Raw genomic sequence first — 16443 nt, 5'->3', positions numbered from 1 at the left:
TGTATGTAATAAGAAGGTTCATTTGTATTTGCAGAAAATCTAGCTTTGGTATTATAATCTTTTATTACACACCCAATACAAACCAAAATACGGAAGCACAGACCCATACCCTCCCAAGGTGAAAGATATTGACCACAAACACGGTAACAGTTGAATCGACGTAAATAACGACCTCGCCACTTTAACGTACTACTAGTACTTAGTTTAATAAAATCAGAGAATGATTAAACTGCACTTAACCTGGTTTCTATATTTTCTGAAATTGTTGAACGTCTACTAGTCTAGAATAAATGTTTCCTTGGTTCGTTAAGTTGATCAAACCGTCCTTGGCTGTAGTTTCCTTTTCGATAGTAAGACATGCATCCAGTTTCTCCAGTACCATTATCAGTCTCATCTTTAAACGAACAAAGTTCACCTTACTGCATATTGTGTACACATAGAACGAAAATACATGCATAGTCTATAGGAGACACTTATATTGTTGCAGGACAACTTTTCTTCTTTCGGGTACACAGCATCGTGATCCAGTTTAGCGTACTAAATGAATCTTGATAAATGAGCCAACATGCTTTATACATAAAAATCAGACAACAGTCTCCATTTCTATGACGAAATCAGGATCGAGTATTTGATGAAGATGTTCCAGCCTCCTCTCTAAACTATCCGGAGTGGGTCGTGTCTCAGGATCGTCCCGCCAACACGACCTCATCACCGCGTACACTCCGTCATCGCACCGAGCCGGCTTCCTCAGCCGGACCCCCCGCCTCAGGATCCCGATCAGGACCGGCCCAGTCAGCCGGGCCCGGTCATCATAGCGCGGTTCGTCCCCTAGCGAGGCGATCTCCCACAGCAGCACGCCGAACGACCACACGTCACTCTGGCAGGTGTACTCACCCATCTCTAACGACTCCAGCGCCATCCAACTGACGGGCAGCAGAACACCGTCGCCTTGTCTGGGAGTAGACACGTACTGAGTCGTGGCGTAGACGTCTCGCGCGAGTCCGAAGTCGGCCAACTTGGCGACGTTGTCCCGAGTGACGAGGACGTTCCGGGCGGCCACGTCGCGATGGACGATACGCAGCCTTTGCAGCTCCTGTAGAGCTCGGGCTATGTGCACTGCGTACGGAAGGAAAGTGACGTGTGTGTGCGCTGTGGCATGGTTTCTCTGCTGTCTCAGGAAACACAGGAGATCTCCTTTAGGGGCGTACTCTAGAATGATGTACTTGTGAGCGGCCTTTGTCATGACCCCGAAGAGTTGGACAATGTTGGACCGTCGGACGTCGTGGTCCTTCTCTTCGTGCACGGCTATAAGTATGGCGACTTCTCGATAAAAGTCGCGGTAAGACTGCGCGTCCTCCACGCGGACCGACTTGGCGGCGACGGGGATTTTTCCTTTCGGCGTTCGTAGCTCAGCATTTCGGACTTCTCCAAACATCCCCGCACCTATGAGATCACCAAGCTGGAGGTTTTTGGCTTTCTTTTCCCACCGTCCCAGCCAGCCCGGCTGCAGACCCTGTGTCAGATCTGCCTCCACGCGCTGCAGCTCTAGAAGAACCTGGGTCTCCTCGTCATCGTCTGCCGTGACGCAACACAGCCATCCTTTCTTGTACAACACCAACAACACAACAGGGCAAAGTAGCAGAAAGAACACGATTGGTACAAGAGTTTTCACAAACGGTTCTCCATTACCCTCCATGACTTTGACGTCACAATACCTGCCCGTCCAGGCCCCTACACATTGACAGCTGCCTTCCACGTGACTGCAGCTGCCGTTATGACGACACGCACAGGTGTTCTGACATCTCCGGCCGTACCTACCGGTAACACATGGGCGGCTGCAGTCCGACCCGTACCAGCCGTCCCTGCAGTCACAGCTACCGTCGCTTGTTCTGCAGACTCCGTTCTGACAGCTACACTGCCGTGCGCAGCCCTTCCCGTAGGTGCCGTCTGGGCATCTTGTCTGACACCTGGAGCCTGTCCATCCCTCGCCACAGATGCAGCCAGTCCACCTGTCGCAGTGGGCGCGATCACAGCCACAGACTTCTGTACACAGACTTCCTTTCCGGTCGACGGGACAACTTGCGTTTAGCACGAACGTTGTTGCCATCACTTCTCCTGTAGATGTGATTATTGTACATGTGTAAATTCCTTCGTCATTTGTTTGAAGCTTATCAAAAATGACCACTGATTCGTTGCTGTCACTCGTTACCATCTTTGACCCATTCGGGAACTGCCAGTGCAGAGTTCTGACTGTAACATGATGGGCCCTGCAGCGAAGCGTCACGTTTCCAGAGATTGTAATATGTTGAGGGTTGCTAGGGGTCGTCTCGATACCAACTGACAGCTTGGGGATGTCGCATGCCACGCCCTGCCATCCCTGGGTACATTTGCAGGCTCCGTTGAAGACGTGACAGAGGGCACCGTTCTTACAGATACACGTCTTTTGACAGGTGATTCCGTACTTTCCAGCTTCACAACCGACCGGGTACATGATCGTGTCAAATTTCTGCACACTGTCGATCTGATAATATTTTTCACCCCGAAGTACCATGTTCAAAACATGTCTTAGACTTGGAAGTTTACAAGTAAGACGACGATTCTCTTGCGAAACCCAGGTTCCGGTAAACTGGTAAATGTTACTTACATTGTCCACTCTCCATTCAGTAGGTACATCTACCCCCTCTGGTGCCATGAGAAGCGAATACGAAAGTTCGTTCGAACCCAGGTCTGAGTCATCCGAACATGACCAGTTGCGCAATCCGGCGTCCCACAGTGCCCGAAATATTCGTCGGCGTCTCTCGACTCGCACAGCCCACACAACCCGGAACTTGCAGTCTCCTTTCTCGGCTATTACAATTGCTTCCTCTTTCATATTTTTCATCCATAAGTCGAACATCGGTATACCATCATATATGTTGAAGTAATCTCCACTACTGGTCGTGCCTTCCAGGGCAATACGAACGCCTAAGGATAACGGGACTCCCACGTCATGTGGCTGCTTGGTAGGCATTGCACAACTATTATTGTACACAGGAGGATAGCCCTGGGCATCCTCTACCTGAATACGGACACTGACAACGTTAAAAGTCTTTCCTGTAGACCAACTACTAATACCTACTCTCAGCGTGTATTCTGATGTGACTGATCCATCCAAGGGGTTAGCTATCAGAATGGTGCAGTTCGTACTGATAATAAATCGGCCATATGGATCTCCGGATATGATTCCACACCTACCGTCACCTCCCCACTGTTTCCCCAGTCTAGCCGCCAGACTGACGACATTTCTCCCGACTGCGGTGTTTTCAGGGACGGAAACATTCAAACCCACCTGGCCTCCAAATGTCGTGGAGACGTGAAGGCACAGACAGACAGTAAAGAAGATCACCTGACGAGAAGTCACCATGGCTAATGATCCGATCGATTAGCGTCCACGCAAGACCACTGTGTGCTCTTTCTCCCGTCCTATTTGCCAAAACTCAGAAAACGTTTCAGAAGTGATCTGTAGTATCTTCAACACATACATGTACCTTGGATCATGCTTGAATTCACTGGTAAGAACTGCCGGTATCGGGTATTTTCAAGATGACAACGGTACTAACATCTGAGCAAGAGTCACTGCCTCTGGACAATGCCCTCGTGCTAACTAATTTGTGGACATTGAGGAATTGCCGCAGGACAAATAAAAAAAAGTGTTAGGGGATTTCTCAAAGATGGGAGTGTCATATACTATTCTATTCTTTAAAAACACTGACAGATTCCCGGGTCCGTTTTGTACACAAGGTTTCATCATAAATAAACTCTGTTTCCAAGAAAGTTCACTTAATTGCTGATCAGTGGGATATGTAATGTATTACTATTTTTGTGAAAAAGTGCCCTGAATGCTACATATCGTCGGCTATGCACCGTCACGGGATGCCCACCACAATTGTCTGTTTAGTTTCTATACAAATGAACATCCTCTTTCCCTTGTAGCCCCAAGCTACCATCGATAATTATGTTCCCCTTTTTGCGATTTGTCCTAAATCATTTCCCTAATTTCGAAGCTGACAGACGACTTAATCTGATATTCATCCCAACTCCAGTATCAACCACTCGTGTTCATGTGATTATCACTGTTGATGTTCTCGGGACAAGGCGAGGAAGGTTCTTAGCAGTGACTGAATGAAAAGCCTTAAGTCCTCCAGGAATTCACGATCACACAGGATACTAAGGACGCAGTGCAGACACTTCTGAAGACCTAGAACATTTGCTGGGTTGCGACAGAGAAGCAGGAGAAAGCACGAAAATCAGTTTGTGTATACCCGGACGGTTCATTAGCAATGGTGACTACAAACATGTTTTCTTGTCGGTTGGTTCTACTCACGTTCTGTCTGTGTCTTCACGTCCCCACGACATTTGGAGGCCAGGTGGGTTTGAATGTTTCCGTCCCTGAAAACGCCGCAGTCGGGAGAAATGTCGTCAGTTTGGGGGCCAGACTGGGGAAACAGTGGGAAGGTGACGGTAGGTGTGGAATCACTTCCGGAGATCCATATGGACGATTTATTATCAGTACGAACTGCACCATTCTGATAGCTAACGCCTTGGATGGATCAGTCAAGTCAGAATACACGCTGAGAGTAGGTATCCGTGAGTGGTCTACAGGAAAGATTGATAACACCGTCAGTGTCCGGATACAGGTAGAAGATGTCCAGGGATATCCTCCTGTGTACAATGATAGTTGTGCAATGCCTACCAAGGCAGATAACGTAGCAAATCCGCTGTACATGGGCCTTCTTCTTGACTTAGAAGGTACAACCATCGATAGAGATTACTTCAGCATATTTGATGGTATCTTGATGTACGACAAAATCTTACTTGACGTGAAAAAGGACTTTGTTGCCATAGACCAGGGGGGAGACTGTAAGTTCAGTTTCCTGTGGCCAGCGCGGGACGAGGTATGGCAGAGATTTTTCCGCTCCTTGTGGGGGGCAGGGTTACGTAGCTGTTCAGACTGGACTGATCCGGGTACGAACAAACTTTCTATGTCGCGTTTGCAAACCGACGAGGCGTCTTTTGTCATGGCTTCAGGGGAGCGTGATTTGGTAAAGAAATGGACAAAGAACAATGTTAACGATATTTATCAGTTTACCGGAACTTGGGTTTCACAAGAGAAACGTCGTCTTACTTGCAAGATTACAAATCTCAGTCAGCGAATTGACGTGGTTATTCGGGAGAAATATTATCAGATCGAAAGTGTGCAGAAATTTGACACGATCATGTTTCCGGTCGGTTGTGAAGCTGGAAAATACGGAATCACCTGTCAAAAGACGTGTATCTGTAAGAACGGTGCCCTCTGTCACGTCTTCAACGGAGCCTGCAAATGTACCCAGGGATGGCAGGGCGTGGCGTGTGACATCCCCAAGCCGTCTGTTGGTATCGAGACGACACCTAGCAACCCTCGACATATTACAATCTCTGGAAACGTGACGCTTCGCTGCAGGGCCCATCATGTTGCAGTCAGGACTCTGCACTGGCAGTTCCCGAATGGGTCAAAGATGGCAACGAGTGACAGCAACGAATCAGTGGTTATTTTTGACAAGCTCGAAACAAATGACGAAGGGATTTACACATGTACAATAATGACATCTACAGGAGAAGTGATGGCAACAACGTTCGTTCTAAACGCAAGTTGTCCAGTCGACAGGAAAGGAAGTCTGTGTACAGAAGTCTGTGGCTGTGATCGCGCCCACTGCGACAGGTGGACTGGCTGCATCTGTGGCGAGGGATGGACAGGCTCCAGGTGTCAGACAAGATGCCCAGACGGCACCTACGGGAAGGGCTGCGCACGGCAGTGTAGCTGTCAGAACGGAGTCTGCAGAACAAGCGACGGTAGCTGTGACTGCAGGGACGGCTGGTACGGGTCGGACTGCAGCCGCCCATGTGTTACCGGTAGGTACGGCCGGAGATGTCAGAACACCTGTGCGTGTCGTCATAACGGCAGCTGCAGTCACGTGGACGGCAGCTGTCAATGTGTAGGAGCCTGGACGGGCAGGTACTGTGACGTCAGAGTCATGAAGGGTAATGGGGAACCGTATGTGGAAACGCTTGTACCAATCGTGTTCTTTCTGCTACTTTGCCCGGTTGTGTTGTTGGTGTTGTACAAGAAAGGATGGCTGTGTTGCGTTACGGCAGACGATGACGAGGAGACCCAGGTTCTTCTAGAGCTGCAGCGCGTGGAGGCGGATCTGACACAGGGTCTGCAGCCGGGCTGGCTGGGACGGTGGGAAAAGAAAGCCAAAAACCTCCAGCTTGGTGATCTCATAGGTGCGGGGTTGTTTGGAGAAGTCCGAAATGGTGAACTACGAACGCCGAAAGGAAAAATCCCCGTCGCCGCCAAGTCGGTCCGCGTGGAGGACGCGCAGTCTTACCGCGACTTTTATCGAGAAGTCGCCATACTTATAGCCGTGCACGAAGAGAAGGACCACGACGTCCGACGGTCCAACATTGTCCAACTCTTCGGGGTCATGACAAAGGCCGCTCACAAGTACATCATTCTAGAGTACGCCCCTAAAGGAGATCTCCTGTGTTTCCTGAGACAGCAGAGAAACCATGCCACAGCGCACACACACGTCACTTTCCTTCCGTACGCAGTGCACATAGCCCGAGCTCTACAGGAGCTGCAGAGGCTGCGTATCGTCCATCGTGACGTGGCTGTCCGGAACGTCCTCGTCACTCGGGACAACGTCGCCAAGTTGGCCGACTTTGGACTGGCGCGAGACGTCTACGCCACGACTCAGTACGTGTCTACTCCCAGACAAGGCGACGGTGTTCTGCTGCCCGTCAGGTGGATGGCGCTGGGGTCGTTAGAGATGGGTGAGTACACCTGTCAGAGTGACGTGTGGTCGTTCGGCGTGCTGCTGTGGGAGATCGCCTCGCTTGGGGACGAACCGCGGTATGATGACCGGGCCCGGCTGACTGGGCCGGTCCTGATCGGGATCCTGAGGCGGGGGGCCCGGCTGAGGAAGCCGGCTCGGTGCGATGACGGAGTGTACGCGGTGATGAGGTCGTGTTGGCGGGACGATCCTGAGACACGACCCACCCCGGATAGTTTAGAGAGGAGGCTGGAACATCTTCATCAAATACTCGATCCTAATTTCGTCATAGAAATGGAGACTGTTGTCTAAATTCTAATACTAGTATGTAATATGCACACTAATACTGATTAAGAGACTTTGACCACGAAAGAAAACATGTCTTCCGTCTGCTTTTATGTTACTTCTTACACGCAACACGCAACAATATGCATTGAGGTGAAATTTGTTCGTTTTAAGAAAACTCATTTTATTACCGCTTGATTTTATTATTCATCTGAGCCAGAGTCACAATATGAAGTTAGCACATATAGATATGAGATTTAGTGGGAGACAAAATACTGACTTATGATACACTCGTGGTGATCCAGACTTTAATAAGCGCACTAAAAGTCACGTGATTCAGTTTAATGTGTCTGTTTGTTGACAACTACTTTATTGCTTTAATTAGGCCCATAATATGTCAGTTCCACATTCTGTAAAGAAAATGATAAACAATTGAAAAATCAGATTTTGCATTTGTGTTTGTCCCACACTCGAAGGGAAGTAATTTCCTTATTAACCGTTATCGCAATTCACTCACAGGCAGATGGTTAAAAAGTCATAGAAAGAAAGTCATAAAAAGTCTATATAGCTATCTCGAAGTGCAAAGTTAATATCCAGTTAGACATGGGCCCTTGGCGTTTATGAGTTTGAATTTCTATTTGTTGCATGATTTTGTAATAGTTTTGGCTCCATGTGTTTGCTGACCTTTCCACTGTTTACAATGTCGCCCAAGTTTTTGTCCTGAGCAAAGAGTTGGTATTTGATTTAGTCCAAAAATTCCAGATGTTCTCAGAATATTTGAGATGATGTATATTCATGTTTCCTTTTCCAAACAACAACTGATGGGGTCGTAATCTTTATATCGGTAATATCTATCAGTGTATGGTGTAAAAGGAAAAAAGTTTATTGATACGTCAAGTAACTTTCATAGCCCTCTCCAGAATTCAATACCCACGATAGCATTGAAAACATTTAATTTCCGTCGTCTCAAACACAAGCCATCTGTCGGACCCGTTGAAAAGGCGCCCACAGAGTAGCCAACGCTCATTGCAGTCGTCTCTGCGGAAACGTAAGTTTGGATTATATTCTGATCCACTAGTACTGTTTGTGTATTTCAAGCGGTTTTGCCTTGTACAGGTTGGCTGATAGAACTTGCTTAATTCTATATGTTGTGGCTTTTATTTTGTTTTATGAAAGTCTGAGGCCCTTAGGAAAATGTGGATTCATAAGTAGATTTTACATTTTTCCTCCGGGTATCAGCAAAATTGGGCTGTATACTTCGGTGGCATTAAAAAAGAAAGACGGGCGCTATCTTGAAATTTGGCTGACACAGCTAGTAGCATGCATCTCCGTCATAGCTTTATCAAACATAATGTAATCATCAACTAAGCAAAATGAAAGTCCTAGCAAGCACATTCTTCAGGTCAACTCTTACATCAGCATATAGTCTTTAACGATTGTGCAAACATCGAGTCGACAAATATCCGCCCGCCGTGCGATCGGTGAGAACCGACATCATTTGTCGCACCTGTTGTTAGCACGGTTTGTAACACTGTGGCAAAGCTGTCATCGGCGTACGGAGGGGGAAGAACTTCTTGCCATAAAACGGTAGGTTTCTCCTGCATATAAATTATTTGTGCATTTCAGTGGTTTTCTTGCCTACTATCAAACCAGTGTAGTGATAGTATATTGCGTCTACGTCTGATATGTATACGGGTATTTTTGGACAGCAAAATAAATGACTACCATTTCGCAAATGAAAGTGGTAAGAGTACGTTTCTCTTTCAATTCATTGACATGATATATCAAAACTGTTCAGAAAATTGTTAGTCGTCATTAAGTCCTGTCTAACTGCATTTGACGACAGGAGATACTTTCACAAAAGAAGAATGCTGGGTCTTCTGGTTAACGTTGTTCTGTCGGCGCTGCTGTACTTGGGGCCGGGAAGTGCAGGTGAGTACATCAATAATTCCAAATCGAAAGATATATTAAACCAAACATCCTTTGTCCGGAAAAGATATTAGCAGATCAACTTTTAATGTCAGTCTGGCTTTAGAAAACTACACTCATGTTAGAATACAAGTGCATAAAGAACAAGGTAAACTACCTGTGTCGTAAAGCCAAAAAAGAGCATGCGTCTCAGTCAGTTATACAAGGGTCTGAAGAGGGACAGTCTGGAATGTGGAAAGCCATCCGCAACTTGCTCCCAAGTAAAACACCGAATACCATCAACTGTATTCAGCACGAAGATCAGAACATTACTGACAAGTTGGGAATAGCGGAATACTTGAATAAGTTTTTCCACAAAGTGATAGATGACTTGTATAAGTCAATCTCAAACACTGTTCCCCACTTTAGCCCTTTTCAGTTTGTCAACAACGCTGACAGTAATTTCTCTTTTACTCCCGTCACTGAGGAGTCTGTCATAAGTCTACTGTCCAGCCTCAAAGCTAATAAAGCAACTGGGCTAGATACCATCGACAATAGGCTCTTGAAAGTTGGTGCACGTATCCTCGGTCCTCCTCTCACCAAACTGTTCAACTTTTCACTGAGTACCGGAAAGTTTCCACAAAAGTGGAAACAATCCAAAATCACGCCGATACACAAAAAGGGGGACAAAACAAATCCGAATAACTACCGTCCTGTGTCCCTTCTGTCGGGGGTATCAAAGATTCTTGAGAGAGTAGTTCACAACCAACTGTACACATACTTGAGCCATCACGGACTGCTAACATCCTGTCAGTCTGGCTTTAGAAAACTACACTCATGTGAGACAGCGTTACACTCTGTGGTGGAAGACTGGACTCAATCCATACAAAAGAAAGAGCTAACTGGTGTAGTTTTCTGTGATCTGTCAAGAGCGTTTGACACGCTAGATCACGACATACTACTGCTAAAACTGAAATGCTATGGCGTGAAAGACTCAGCTTGTGGCTGGTTTAAGTCTTACTTGACTGGTAGGCAGCAATGCACGGGTGTAAGCTCAGCTTTATCCTCCTCAACTTGTGTCACCTGTGGTGTACCGCAGGGATCCATTTTGGGTCCACTACTGTTTATCGTTTATATAAACGATCTACCAAATTGCATCCAGTCGTGCAAAGTTTCCATGTACGCCGATGATACTATTTTATATTTTGCGGCGCGAAGCTTTCACACACTGGAGAAAACACTCCAAAGTGATTCAACCCGGCTTTCCCATTGGTTTGCTGCTAACAAACTTTCTTTGAACCCTACAAAGTGCAAAACAATGCTCATAGGTACACATGGAATGAATGTAGCCAATATAAAGCTTAATATTACACTAGACGGGGCCAGACTGGAACAAGTAAATGCTTTCAAATACCTGGGGGTTACCATTGACAACGTACTTAAGTGGAGCTATCACTTCGAACACATTTTCAAGAAACTCGCTCAGGTAATTGGCATCATCAAGTACGTTAAGCCATATGTCAGCAGTCAGGCTCTTCGGTTAATGTATACAACGTTATTCATACCCCACATAAACTATTGTAGCACGGTTTGGGACCAGGGAGGGAAGGGATACCTTGATAAGCTTGAAAAGCTGCAGAAAAGAGCAGGTCGGGTAATTCTTGGCTGTGACCGGTACACTCCCACATCAACCCTTCTCAACACACTAGGATGGCTCCCAGTAGCTGAAATTCATAAAAAAAGTAAAGCTACACTTGTCTACAAGGCCCTTAACGGTCTGACTCCTTCCTACATCACTGCAATGTTCACCCAATTATCCAATGTACACACCCATAACACCCGCCTAAGGGCACAAGGCGGCCTTCAGTTGCCAATGACACATTTGGAATACAGAAGACGAGCCTTCTCGTCCTCGGGGGCTGCACTTTGGAACACACTACCACAACATCTTAAATCAGCCAGATCACTTCCACTTTTCAAACAGCTATATGATGTCCACTGCCTCCCTGCTAAACATTGACATATGTATACAAACTCCTTTCTAGTCGACTTTTCCTTTCTCTATGTTAAGTTTGACGTTTGTAGTGACCCATAATTTTTGACATGAGTTTTCTTATGATTTACCATTGATATGCAAATTCACTTCTTGTTTATTTATATTGGAGTTTGGGTCATTGTTTTGATTCTTCATCATTATGTTTTGGCTAAATATTTCTAATCTATTACGTTATCGTTATTTCATTTATTATCTAACTCAGGATTTCTGTTTGTTGAATTAGTTATATTTTTAAGTTAATTCCTGTATTATTTGTTATTATTTGAACTTTTATTGTTGCTATGTGTTATTATGTAAGGGGTTGAACCCCCCAGGATTCGTTGAAAAACGCCGCCAGGCGATACTGTATTCCTGGATAAATAAATAAACAAAACAAACAAATAATGTTGACGTAACGCTATATTCTGTACGACAAATATTCTCTGAAGTGGCGAACATCGCGCAAGTTTAGAAAAGAAAAGTGGCTGCTTCTAATTTTCTCATTTACTTAAAAAAAACAGCTGACGTATCTAAGATGATTTTACACCCGCCTCCAGACAAACGTTTAGTTTCCGCCACTTTTCTTCCTTTTGCTTATTTCTTCTTTTCAACTTCTTTCGTGAGGTCCTTTTCAAAATTGTCTGCTTTTTAACATGTTTAATGGGCACCTCACCTCACAACTTAAAGAGGTGCAAGACTGACAGAAAGAAGTAGGATGACAGGAGCAAGCCACAAATCTTCTAGATAAAAGATTATACAAGTTAACGGATAACCTTAACCCATACATACACAACACACGTTTAGATGCGGCGACTATCACGACCGTGACGGTGCCGGATCGAGGCGGCTGGTTGGTGATGTGGCCCCGCCCGGGAGACCCTACCTGGGTGAACAGGATAGAGCTCACGTGTGAATATTCCATCTCACCTGCCTCAGCCACTCCTCCTACAATCACCTGGCTAAGGGTTAGTAAGATTTATGAAACGCACATTTGTAATAGCTTACATTTGTAATTTTTAAACTTATATTTGTAATTTTAAAAATAATATGCACGCGTGAACATGCAGAAAAGAAGCAAATACGACACACACAAAAATGAAGGTAACGTTATTTTCAGAAATGCTGTGTTTGAACGGCAACATACCCACAGAAAGAGGCATGATTTGTCTCCTCCGTAATGTCTCCAACTTAACGTTTGCTATATCAAACATGATGCTTTCTCATTGTTAACATGTTGAACACTGAGCAGAAATTTCCATTTGCAGATGTGCACATTTTGAGCTTAAGTGAAGTTAGAATTTAGATAAAGCGCCGACGTTGAGACATACCCACCTCATCTCAGTGGTGCTTTTGTACGGTGTCCATTTATTACCCTGAAGGGAGTGTTCGCCGATGCAGACCGACAGGTGGTCTACAAGCGGAGTTCGTCAGGAGAAGTCTACGTCCACCCCGAGTTCGCAGGCCGGGTCAGTGTACCGTCTAGTAATCAGGCCACCCTTGTACTGACCGACACGAAGTTCGACGATTGGGGCCGATACTGGTGTCGGGTCACGAACGAGGAACAACCGGACGAGTTTGGAACGGACGAGGAGTCTGTCCTCTTCTGGTACAAGTTGGGTGAGTATTTTGCACGGTATCGTGCGTTATTCTAACATGATGAGTTTTGTGCAATAGGCTATCTACAGAAATAACTTTGTAAAGTTATTTCTGTTTTGATAGTGAATAAAAAAAAAAAACTTTCGAACAGGAGTGCCATATTTCAATCGCTGTATACAGTAAGCCAATATGCTTGATTTCCAGGTTACGACCCACCGACCCGTCTGTCGCAAGTAACCCTGGACAAAACGCCAGTCCGCGTGACGGCCGGCGGAACAGCTCGGCTCGACTGTACGGGAACAAGCGGCCGCGAAGCTTCCATTCTCTGGGTCAAAGGGCCGGCGGGCTGTACTCAAGGTACTTTGCAGAAGTTTTCTCCTCGTGCTAACACATTACACGTGGACACACCCACGCACTTCGCTAGCTGTATCAATATGCGCTGTCAAAATGATACGAATTCAATGATGAAGTGCCTAATCATTGCATGCTTGAGAGAGGGCGTCTGGAGTTCGGGCGGTGAATGGATCGTCTAGACCACGTAACCGACTAGTCGAGTTGTACGATTGCACACTTATTTAGATCACCAATCTTAACCGACTAGCTCGAGCGGTACGATTGCGCACTTATTCAGATCACCATTCATTCATTCGTTCTTTATTTTTCACTCACTCGTTCCTTTTCACTTTTGTATCGAACCGTCTGCAGGAGGACGCTGTGACGGTTACGAGACTGTCATTCACAAGTCCGCCGTGTGGATGGGACCGGAACCGGAAAACATCACTATCTCCCCCAACTATGATGGAAGGGTTTCCCTGGGTACGTTAAAGGCAAACTTTCACATATTTTGTAAGACTTTGAATTCAAACATCTTTTCTCTCAACAACTTCGATACCTTTCATAATCTCTGTATCTTATATAGTTGTAGAAATTGACTTGTCTTTAAGCATTATTTAGCTTGATATTTAACCTTCATAAATGTAGCAAGCTTTCACAAATGTATTGTGAGAATCTCGACCTTCTGAATGTGATGATCTCCTCGTGATGATCCCCCTGTTCCCCGGTTACCCAGCTGCGGACGGGTCTGGCTCCTTCACCCCGACCCTGACCATCACCGATATCCGCCCTAGCGACGCCGGCCGGTACTGGTGCGCCCCCGACATCTCCGAGGTGTACTCTAACCTGGGCCCTCTGAACCGGGACGCTCAGTCTGTTGTCATCATCGTCAACGGTAGGTTTATTTCTCTATTTCCCCCAAGGTCTACCCTTAAAACAATGATGTTGGGAGACCATAACATAATAGAACTGCACTTCCTATTCCCTGGTTCATACCGACGTGCCCTCTTTCCACTGACAGCGATCGCTGAGCGACTGCCAGGCGACCAAAATTAGATTTGTGTCACCCTTGATTTCATAACTTGACAATGACGCAAGATGTACAAGTATGATTTAAAAGACAAGAAAACACACAAAACGTTTTAAAAAATCGTTCTTTATCTAATTGTGAATATAAAATTCGTTAAGATATCTGTCGAGCGGTCGCGGCGCTGTCTCAGCCTCTAGTGGAAAGCCTGGGTGCTAGATGTTTCTCCAATAAACGAGCAGCGACTTTCGGCCTTGATAGACAATACTTTCATGCTCTCCTGTTACCAGACCCGGGTACCGAGCCGACCTGTGGCGGTAAGGCGGACGGGAGGTATCAGCACCCCGCCGACTGTGCCCAGTTCTACACGTGCTCGGGCGGGCTGCTGTACGGCACCAACACCTGTCCGGCCGGACTGGTCTTCAACCAGGAACTACAGCTGTGTGACTGGGCAAACAACGTCATCTGCCTGTAAATGACCCTTCCACTGCTATCTTGCCTGTGACAACATTCATCCCTCGCGGTTTTGATATTAGGGAAGGGCCATACGCTTTGGTCCCTACAGGCTAGCTTGTCATGGCTAATTGAATGTTCTCTGTATTATCTGGTACTTAAAGGCTGTAGATCATCCTGTTAAACGTTGTCGACATGTCTATGCGTATCAGTTGCTGCAGAACATCTGAATTCAACATCAATACAGCACAATTCAACATCAATAAAGCACAATTCATTTAAGACTGAAAAGCATTCTCCTGTAATTATTTCAAAACAGCATTTTTACCAGTCTTGGAAGGACTGATTATACATAATTCTTTATTTGGTTTTCATACCGTGTTATAAGCAGTTAACACCTAAATCTGTTATTCTACAATATAAGTGATAACTGACATGTTGTCCAATGGGGTAGAGAAAGACACAACCGTTCTCTACTAATGCTACTCTACCTCCTGTGCATACACGGCTACCACGCCGCTTGGGTCGATCGAAACCGTGAAGGGCTCGCTGATCTGCACGTGTTGCCACAGATGCCCGGTGAAGACGTCTCTAATGCCGTACCCTAGTGGGAACTGGAACCCTATCCGCTTCAGCTCCAGCGTGTAGTTGGTAGGCGTGCCGTCCGTTCGTGTGTTCAGGAGCACCGCTGCCATGTCACCATCGTTACCGTCGCCTAGGTTACGCATCCACACCTCGATGCCGTTGTCCTTTGAATCCAGAAAGGAGAGGAATGGTTGGATTACTCTGTAGGGTGTGGTTATAACTTTGGCAAGCGTTCATGTCCTCCATACGTCACAACATGCATATATAGGTTAATGGGTCTCTCCTTGGTGCTGAACGCTTTCCGTACAAAGGCTGTATAAAGCCGGCGTCACAATTCATGCGAGCATCGGCCGATTTTGTAGATCGCAGGAAGCTCGCCGAATTTCAAATTCGCCCGAGCGTCGACCGTATTATTCGCTGAAAACCTGCCCCGTCACAAATTGAACGGAGCTCGGGCGACGTCCGTCGAACACTAATAATCATAAATCCCACATAAGACGGTACCGTCTCTTGGACACGGACAAAGTCAAAATCAACTGACCTGGTAACAAGCTCAAATTTGGACCAACTTTACTTTCTGAGTTGTGGCAAATCTGTCGGGCATGAGTGAAGTGGGTGGGCACACTGAAAATAATAATCTAAACAGGAATTTCGTCATAAACCAATCCGAATACTAGCGCAGGAGCCACGAATCAACAGATCAGTCGTTTAACCCCGATCCAAGCATTTTCACCTAATGGAGATCAACCGAAGCTCGGGCGAACGCCGTCCGAGCTTCGGCCGACCGTTGATAAGTCTATCGACGCCTTGCAGACGCATGGGCGTGTCTCGGCAGCAAACATAGATCAATAATGACTTAGTGGACTTTCAAGTAGTCATTTTGTGGAGGAAAAAAGTCAAGTCAAGCCTCAGCTCATTAATATATAAATTAAAACGTCCAAACCAATACCAAAAAAGAAACAAGAAGTATTGTCTTCGGTGTCCACATTTTATTTATAAAAAATTTTCAATGAAAACTAACTTTGCAATTGAATCGTCTTTCATTAGAAAAGTTTGGCAGCATTCTTTGACAAGTTGATATCAGTATTAGTTAATACATGTATTAAAGTATTAGTTATTATCTTATGTTATAAACCAAACTGTCGTTCCCTTTTATCTATAAACAATAAGGAGTTCGGCCGGAGCCCGTCCAAGCTCCCATTGACCTCAGTACAACGCTCGCCCAGACGCTCGCCCGAAGCACGCCTTACTTTTCATGAGTCGGCCGGAACACTGACGACGGTCGTCCGATTATTGTACAAAGCCCGTGCGAGGCTCGCACGAGGTCGAAGATTTCGGGCGACCTCCGACCGATCAAAAATCAGGTCTAA

General features: G+C 46.0%; 3 protein-coding genes across 3 annotated transcripts; 2 read left to right on the top strand and 1 right to left on the bottom strand.

The window, feature by feature from the left end:
- Positions 1-53: 53 nt before the first annotated feature.
- LOC136437276 (fibroblast growth factor receptor 3-like) lies at positions 54-2243 on the bottom strand. Its single transcript, XM_066431770.1, has one exon. The coding sequence runs from the start codon at positions 2210-2212 to the stop codon at positions 584-586; it is 1629 nt and encodes a 542-aa protein (XP_066287867.1). The 5' UTR covers positions 2213-2243; the 3' UTR covers positions 54-583.
- A 2053-nt stretch (positions 2244-4296) lies between these two features.
- Positions 4297-7528, top strand: LOC136437271 (uncharacterized). The gene has a single exon (XM_066431758.1). It carries the CDS (start codon positions 4320-4322, stop codon positions 7161-7163), a length of 2844 nt encoding a protein of 947 aa, XP_066287855.1. The 5' UTR covers positions 4297-4319; the 3' UTR covers positions 7164-7528.
- A 1077-nt stretch (positions 7529-8605) lies between these two features.
- LOC136437280 (uncharacterized) lies at positions 8606-14779 on the top strand. Its single transcript, XM_066431794.1, has 8 exons — positions 8606-8723; positions 8983-9068; positions 11884-12044; positions 12459-12696; positions 12880-13032; positions 13381-13491; positions 13745-13903; positions 14326-14779. Exons 2-8 carry the CDS (start codon positions 9005-9007, stop codon positions 14508-14510), a joined length of 1071 nt encoding a protein of 356 aa, XP_066287891.1. The 5' UTR covers positions 8606-8723; positions 8983-9004; the 3' UTR covers positions 14511-14779.
- Positions 14780-16443: the final 1664 nt, after the last annotated feature.

This window comes from Branchiostoma lanceolatum, chromosome 6 (genome assembly GCF_035083965.1).
Source record: "Branchiostoma lanceolatum isolate klBraLanc5 chromosome 6, klBraLanc5.hap2, whole genome shotgun sequence".
NCBI lineage: Eukaryota > Metazoa > Chordata > Leptocardii > Amphioxiformes > Branchiostomatidae > Branchiostoma > Branchiostoma lanceolatum.
The sequence above is the reverse complement of the archived record's forward strand: the minus strand, read 5'-3'. Positions and strand labels throughout refer to the sequence as shown.

Bases quoted from the DNA above. Each gene is read 5' to 3' on its own strand.
- LOC136437276 (XM_066431770.1), bottom strand. From the start codon at position 2,212: ATGGTAACGAGTGACAGCAACGAATCAGTGGTCATTTTTGATAAGCTT.
- LOC136437271 (XM_066431758.1), top strand. From the start codon at position 4,320: ATGGTGACTACAAACATGTTTTCTTGTCGGTTGGTTCTACTCACGTTC.
- LOC136437280 (XM_066431794.1), top strand. From the start codon at position 9,005: ATGCTGGGTCTTCTGGTTAACGTTGTTCTGTCGGCGCTGCTGTACTTG. The intron at 9,069-11,883 runs GTGAGTACATCA...ACACACGTTTAG, and splicing joins CTTGGGGCCGGGAAGTGCAG to ATGCGGCGACTATCACGACC. The intron at 13,904-14,325 runs GTAGGTTTATTT...TCCTGTTACCAG, and splicing joins TGTTGTCATCATCGTCAACG to ACCCGGGTACCGAGCCGACC.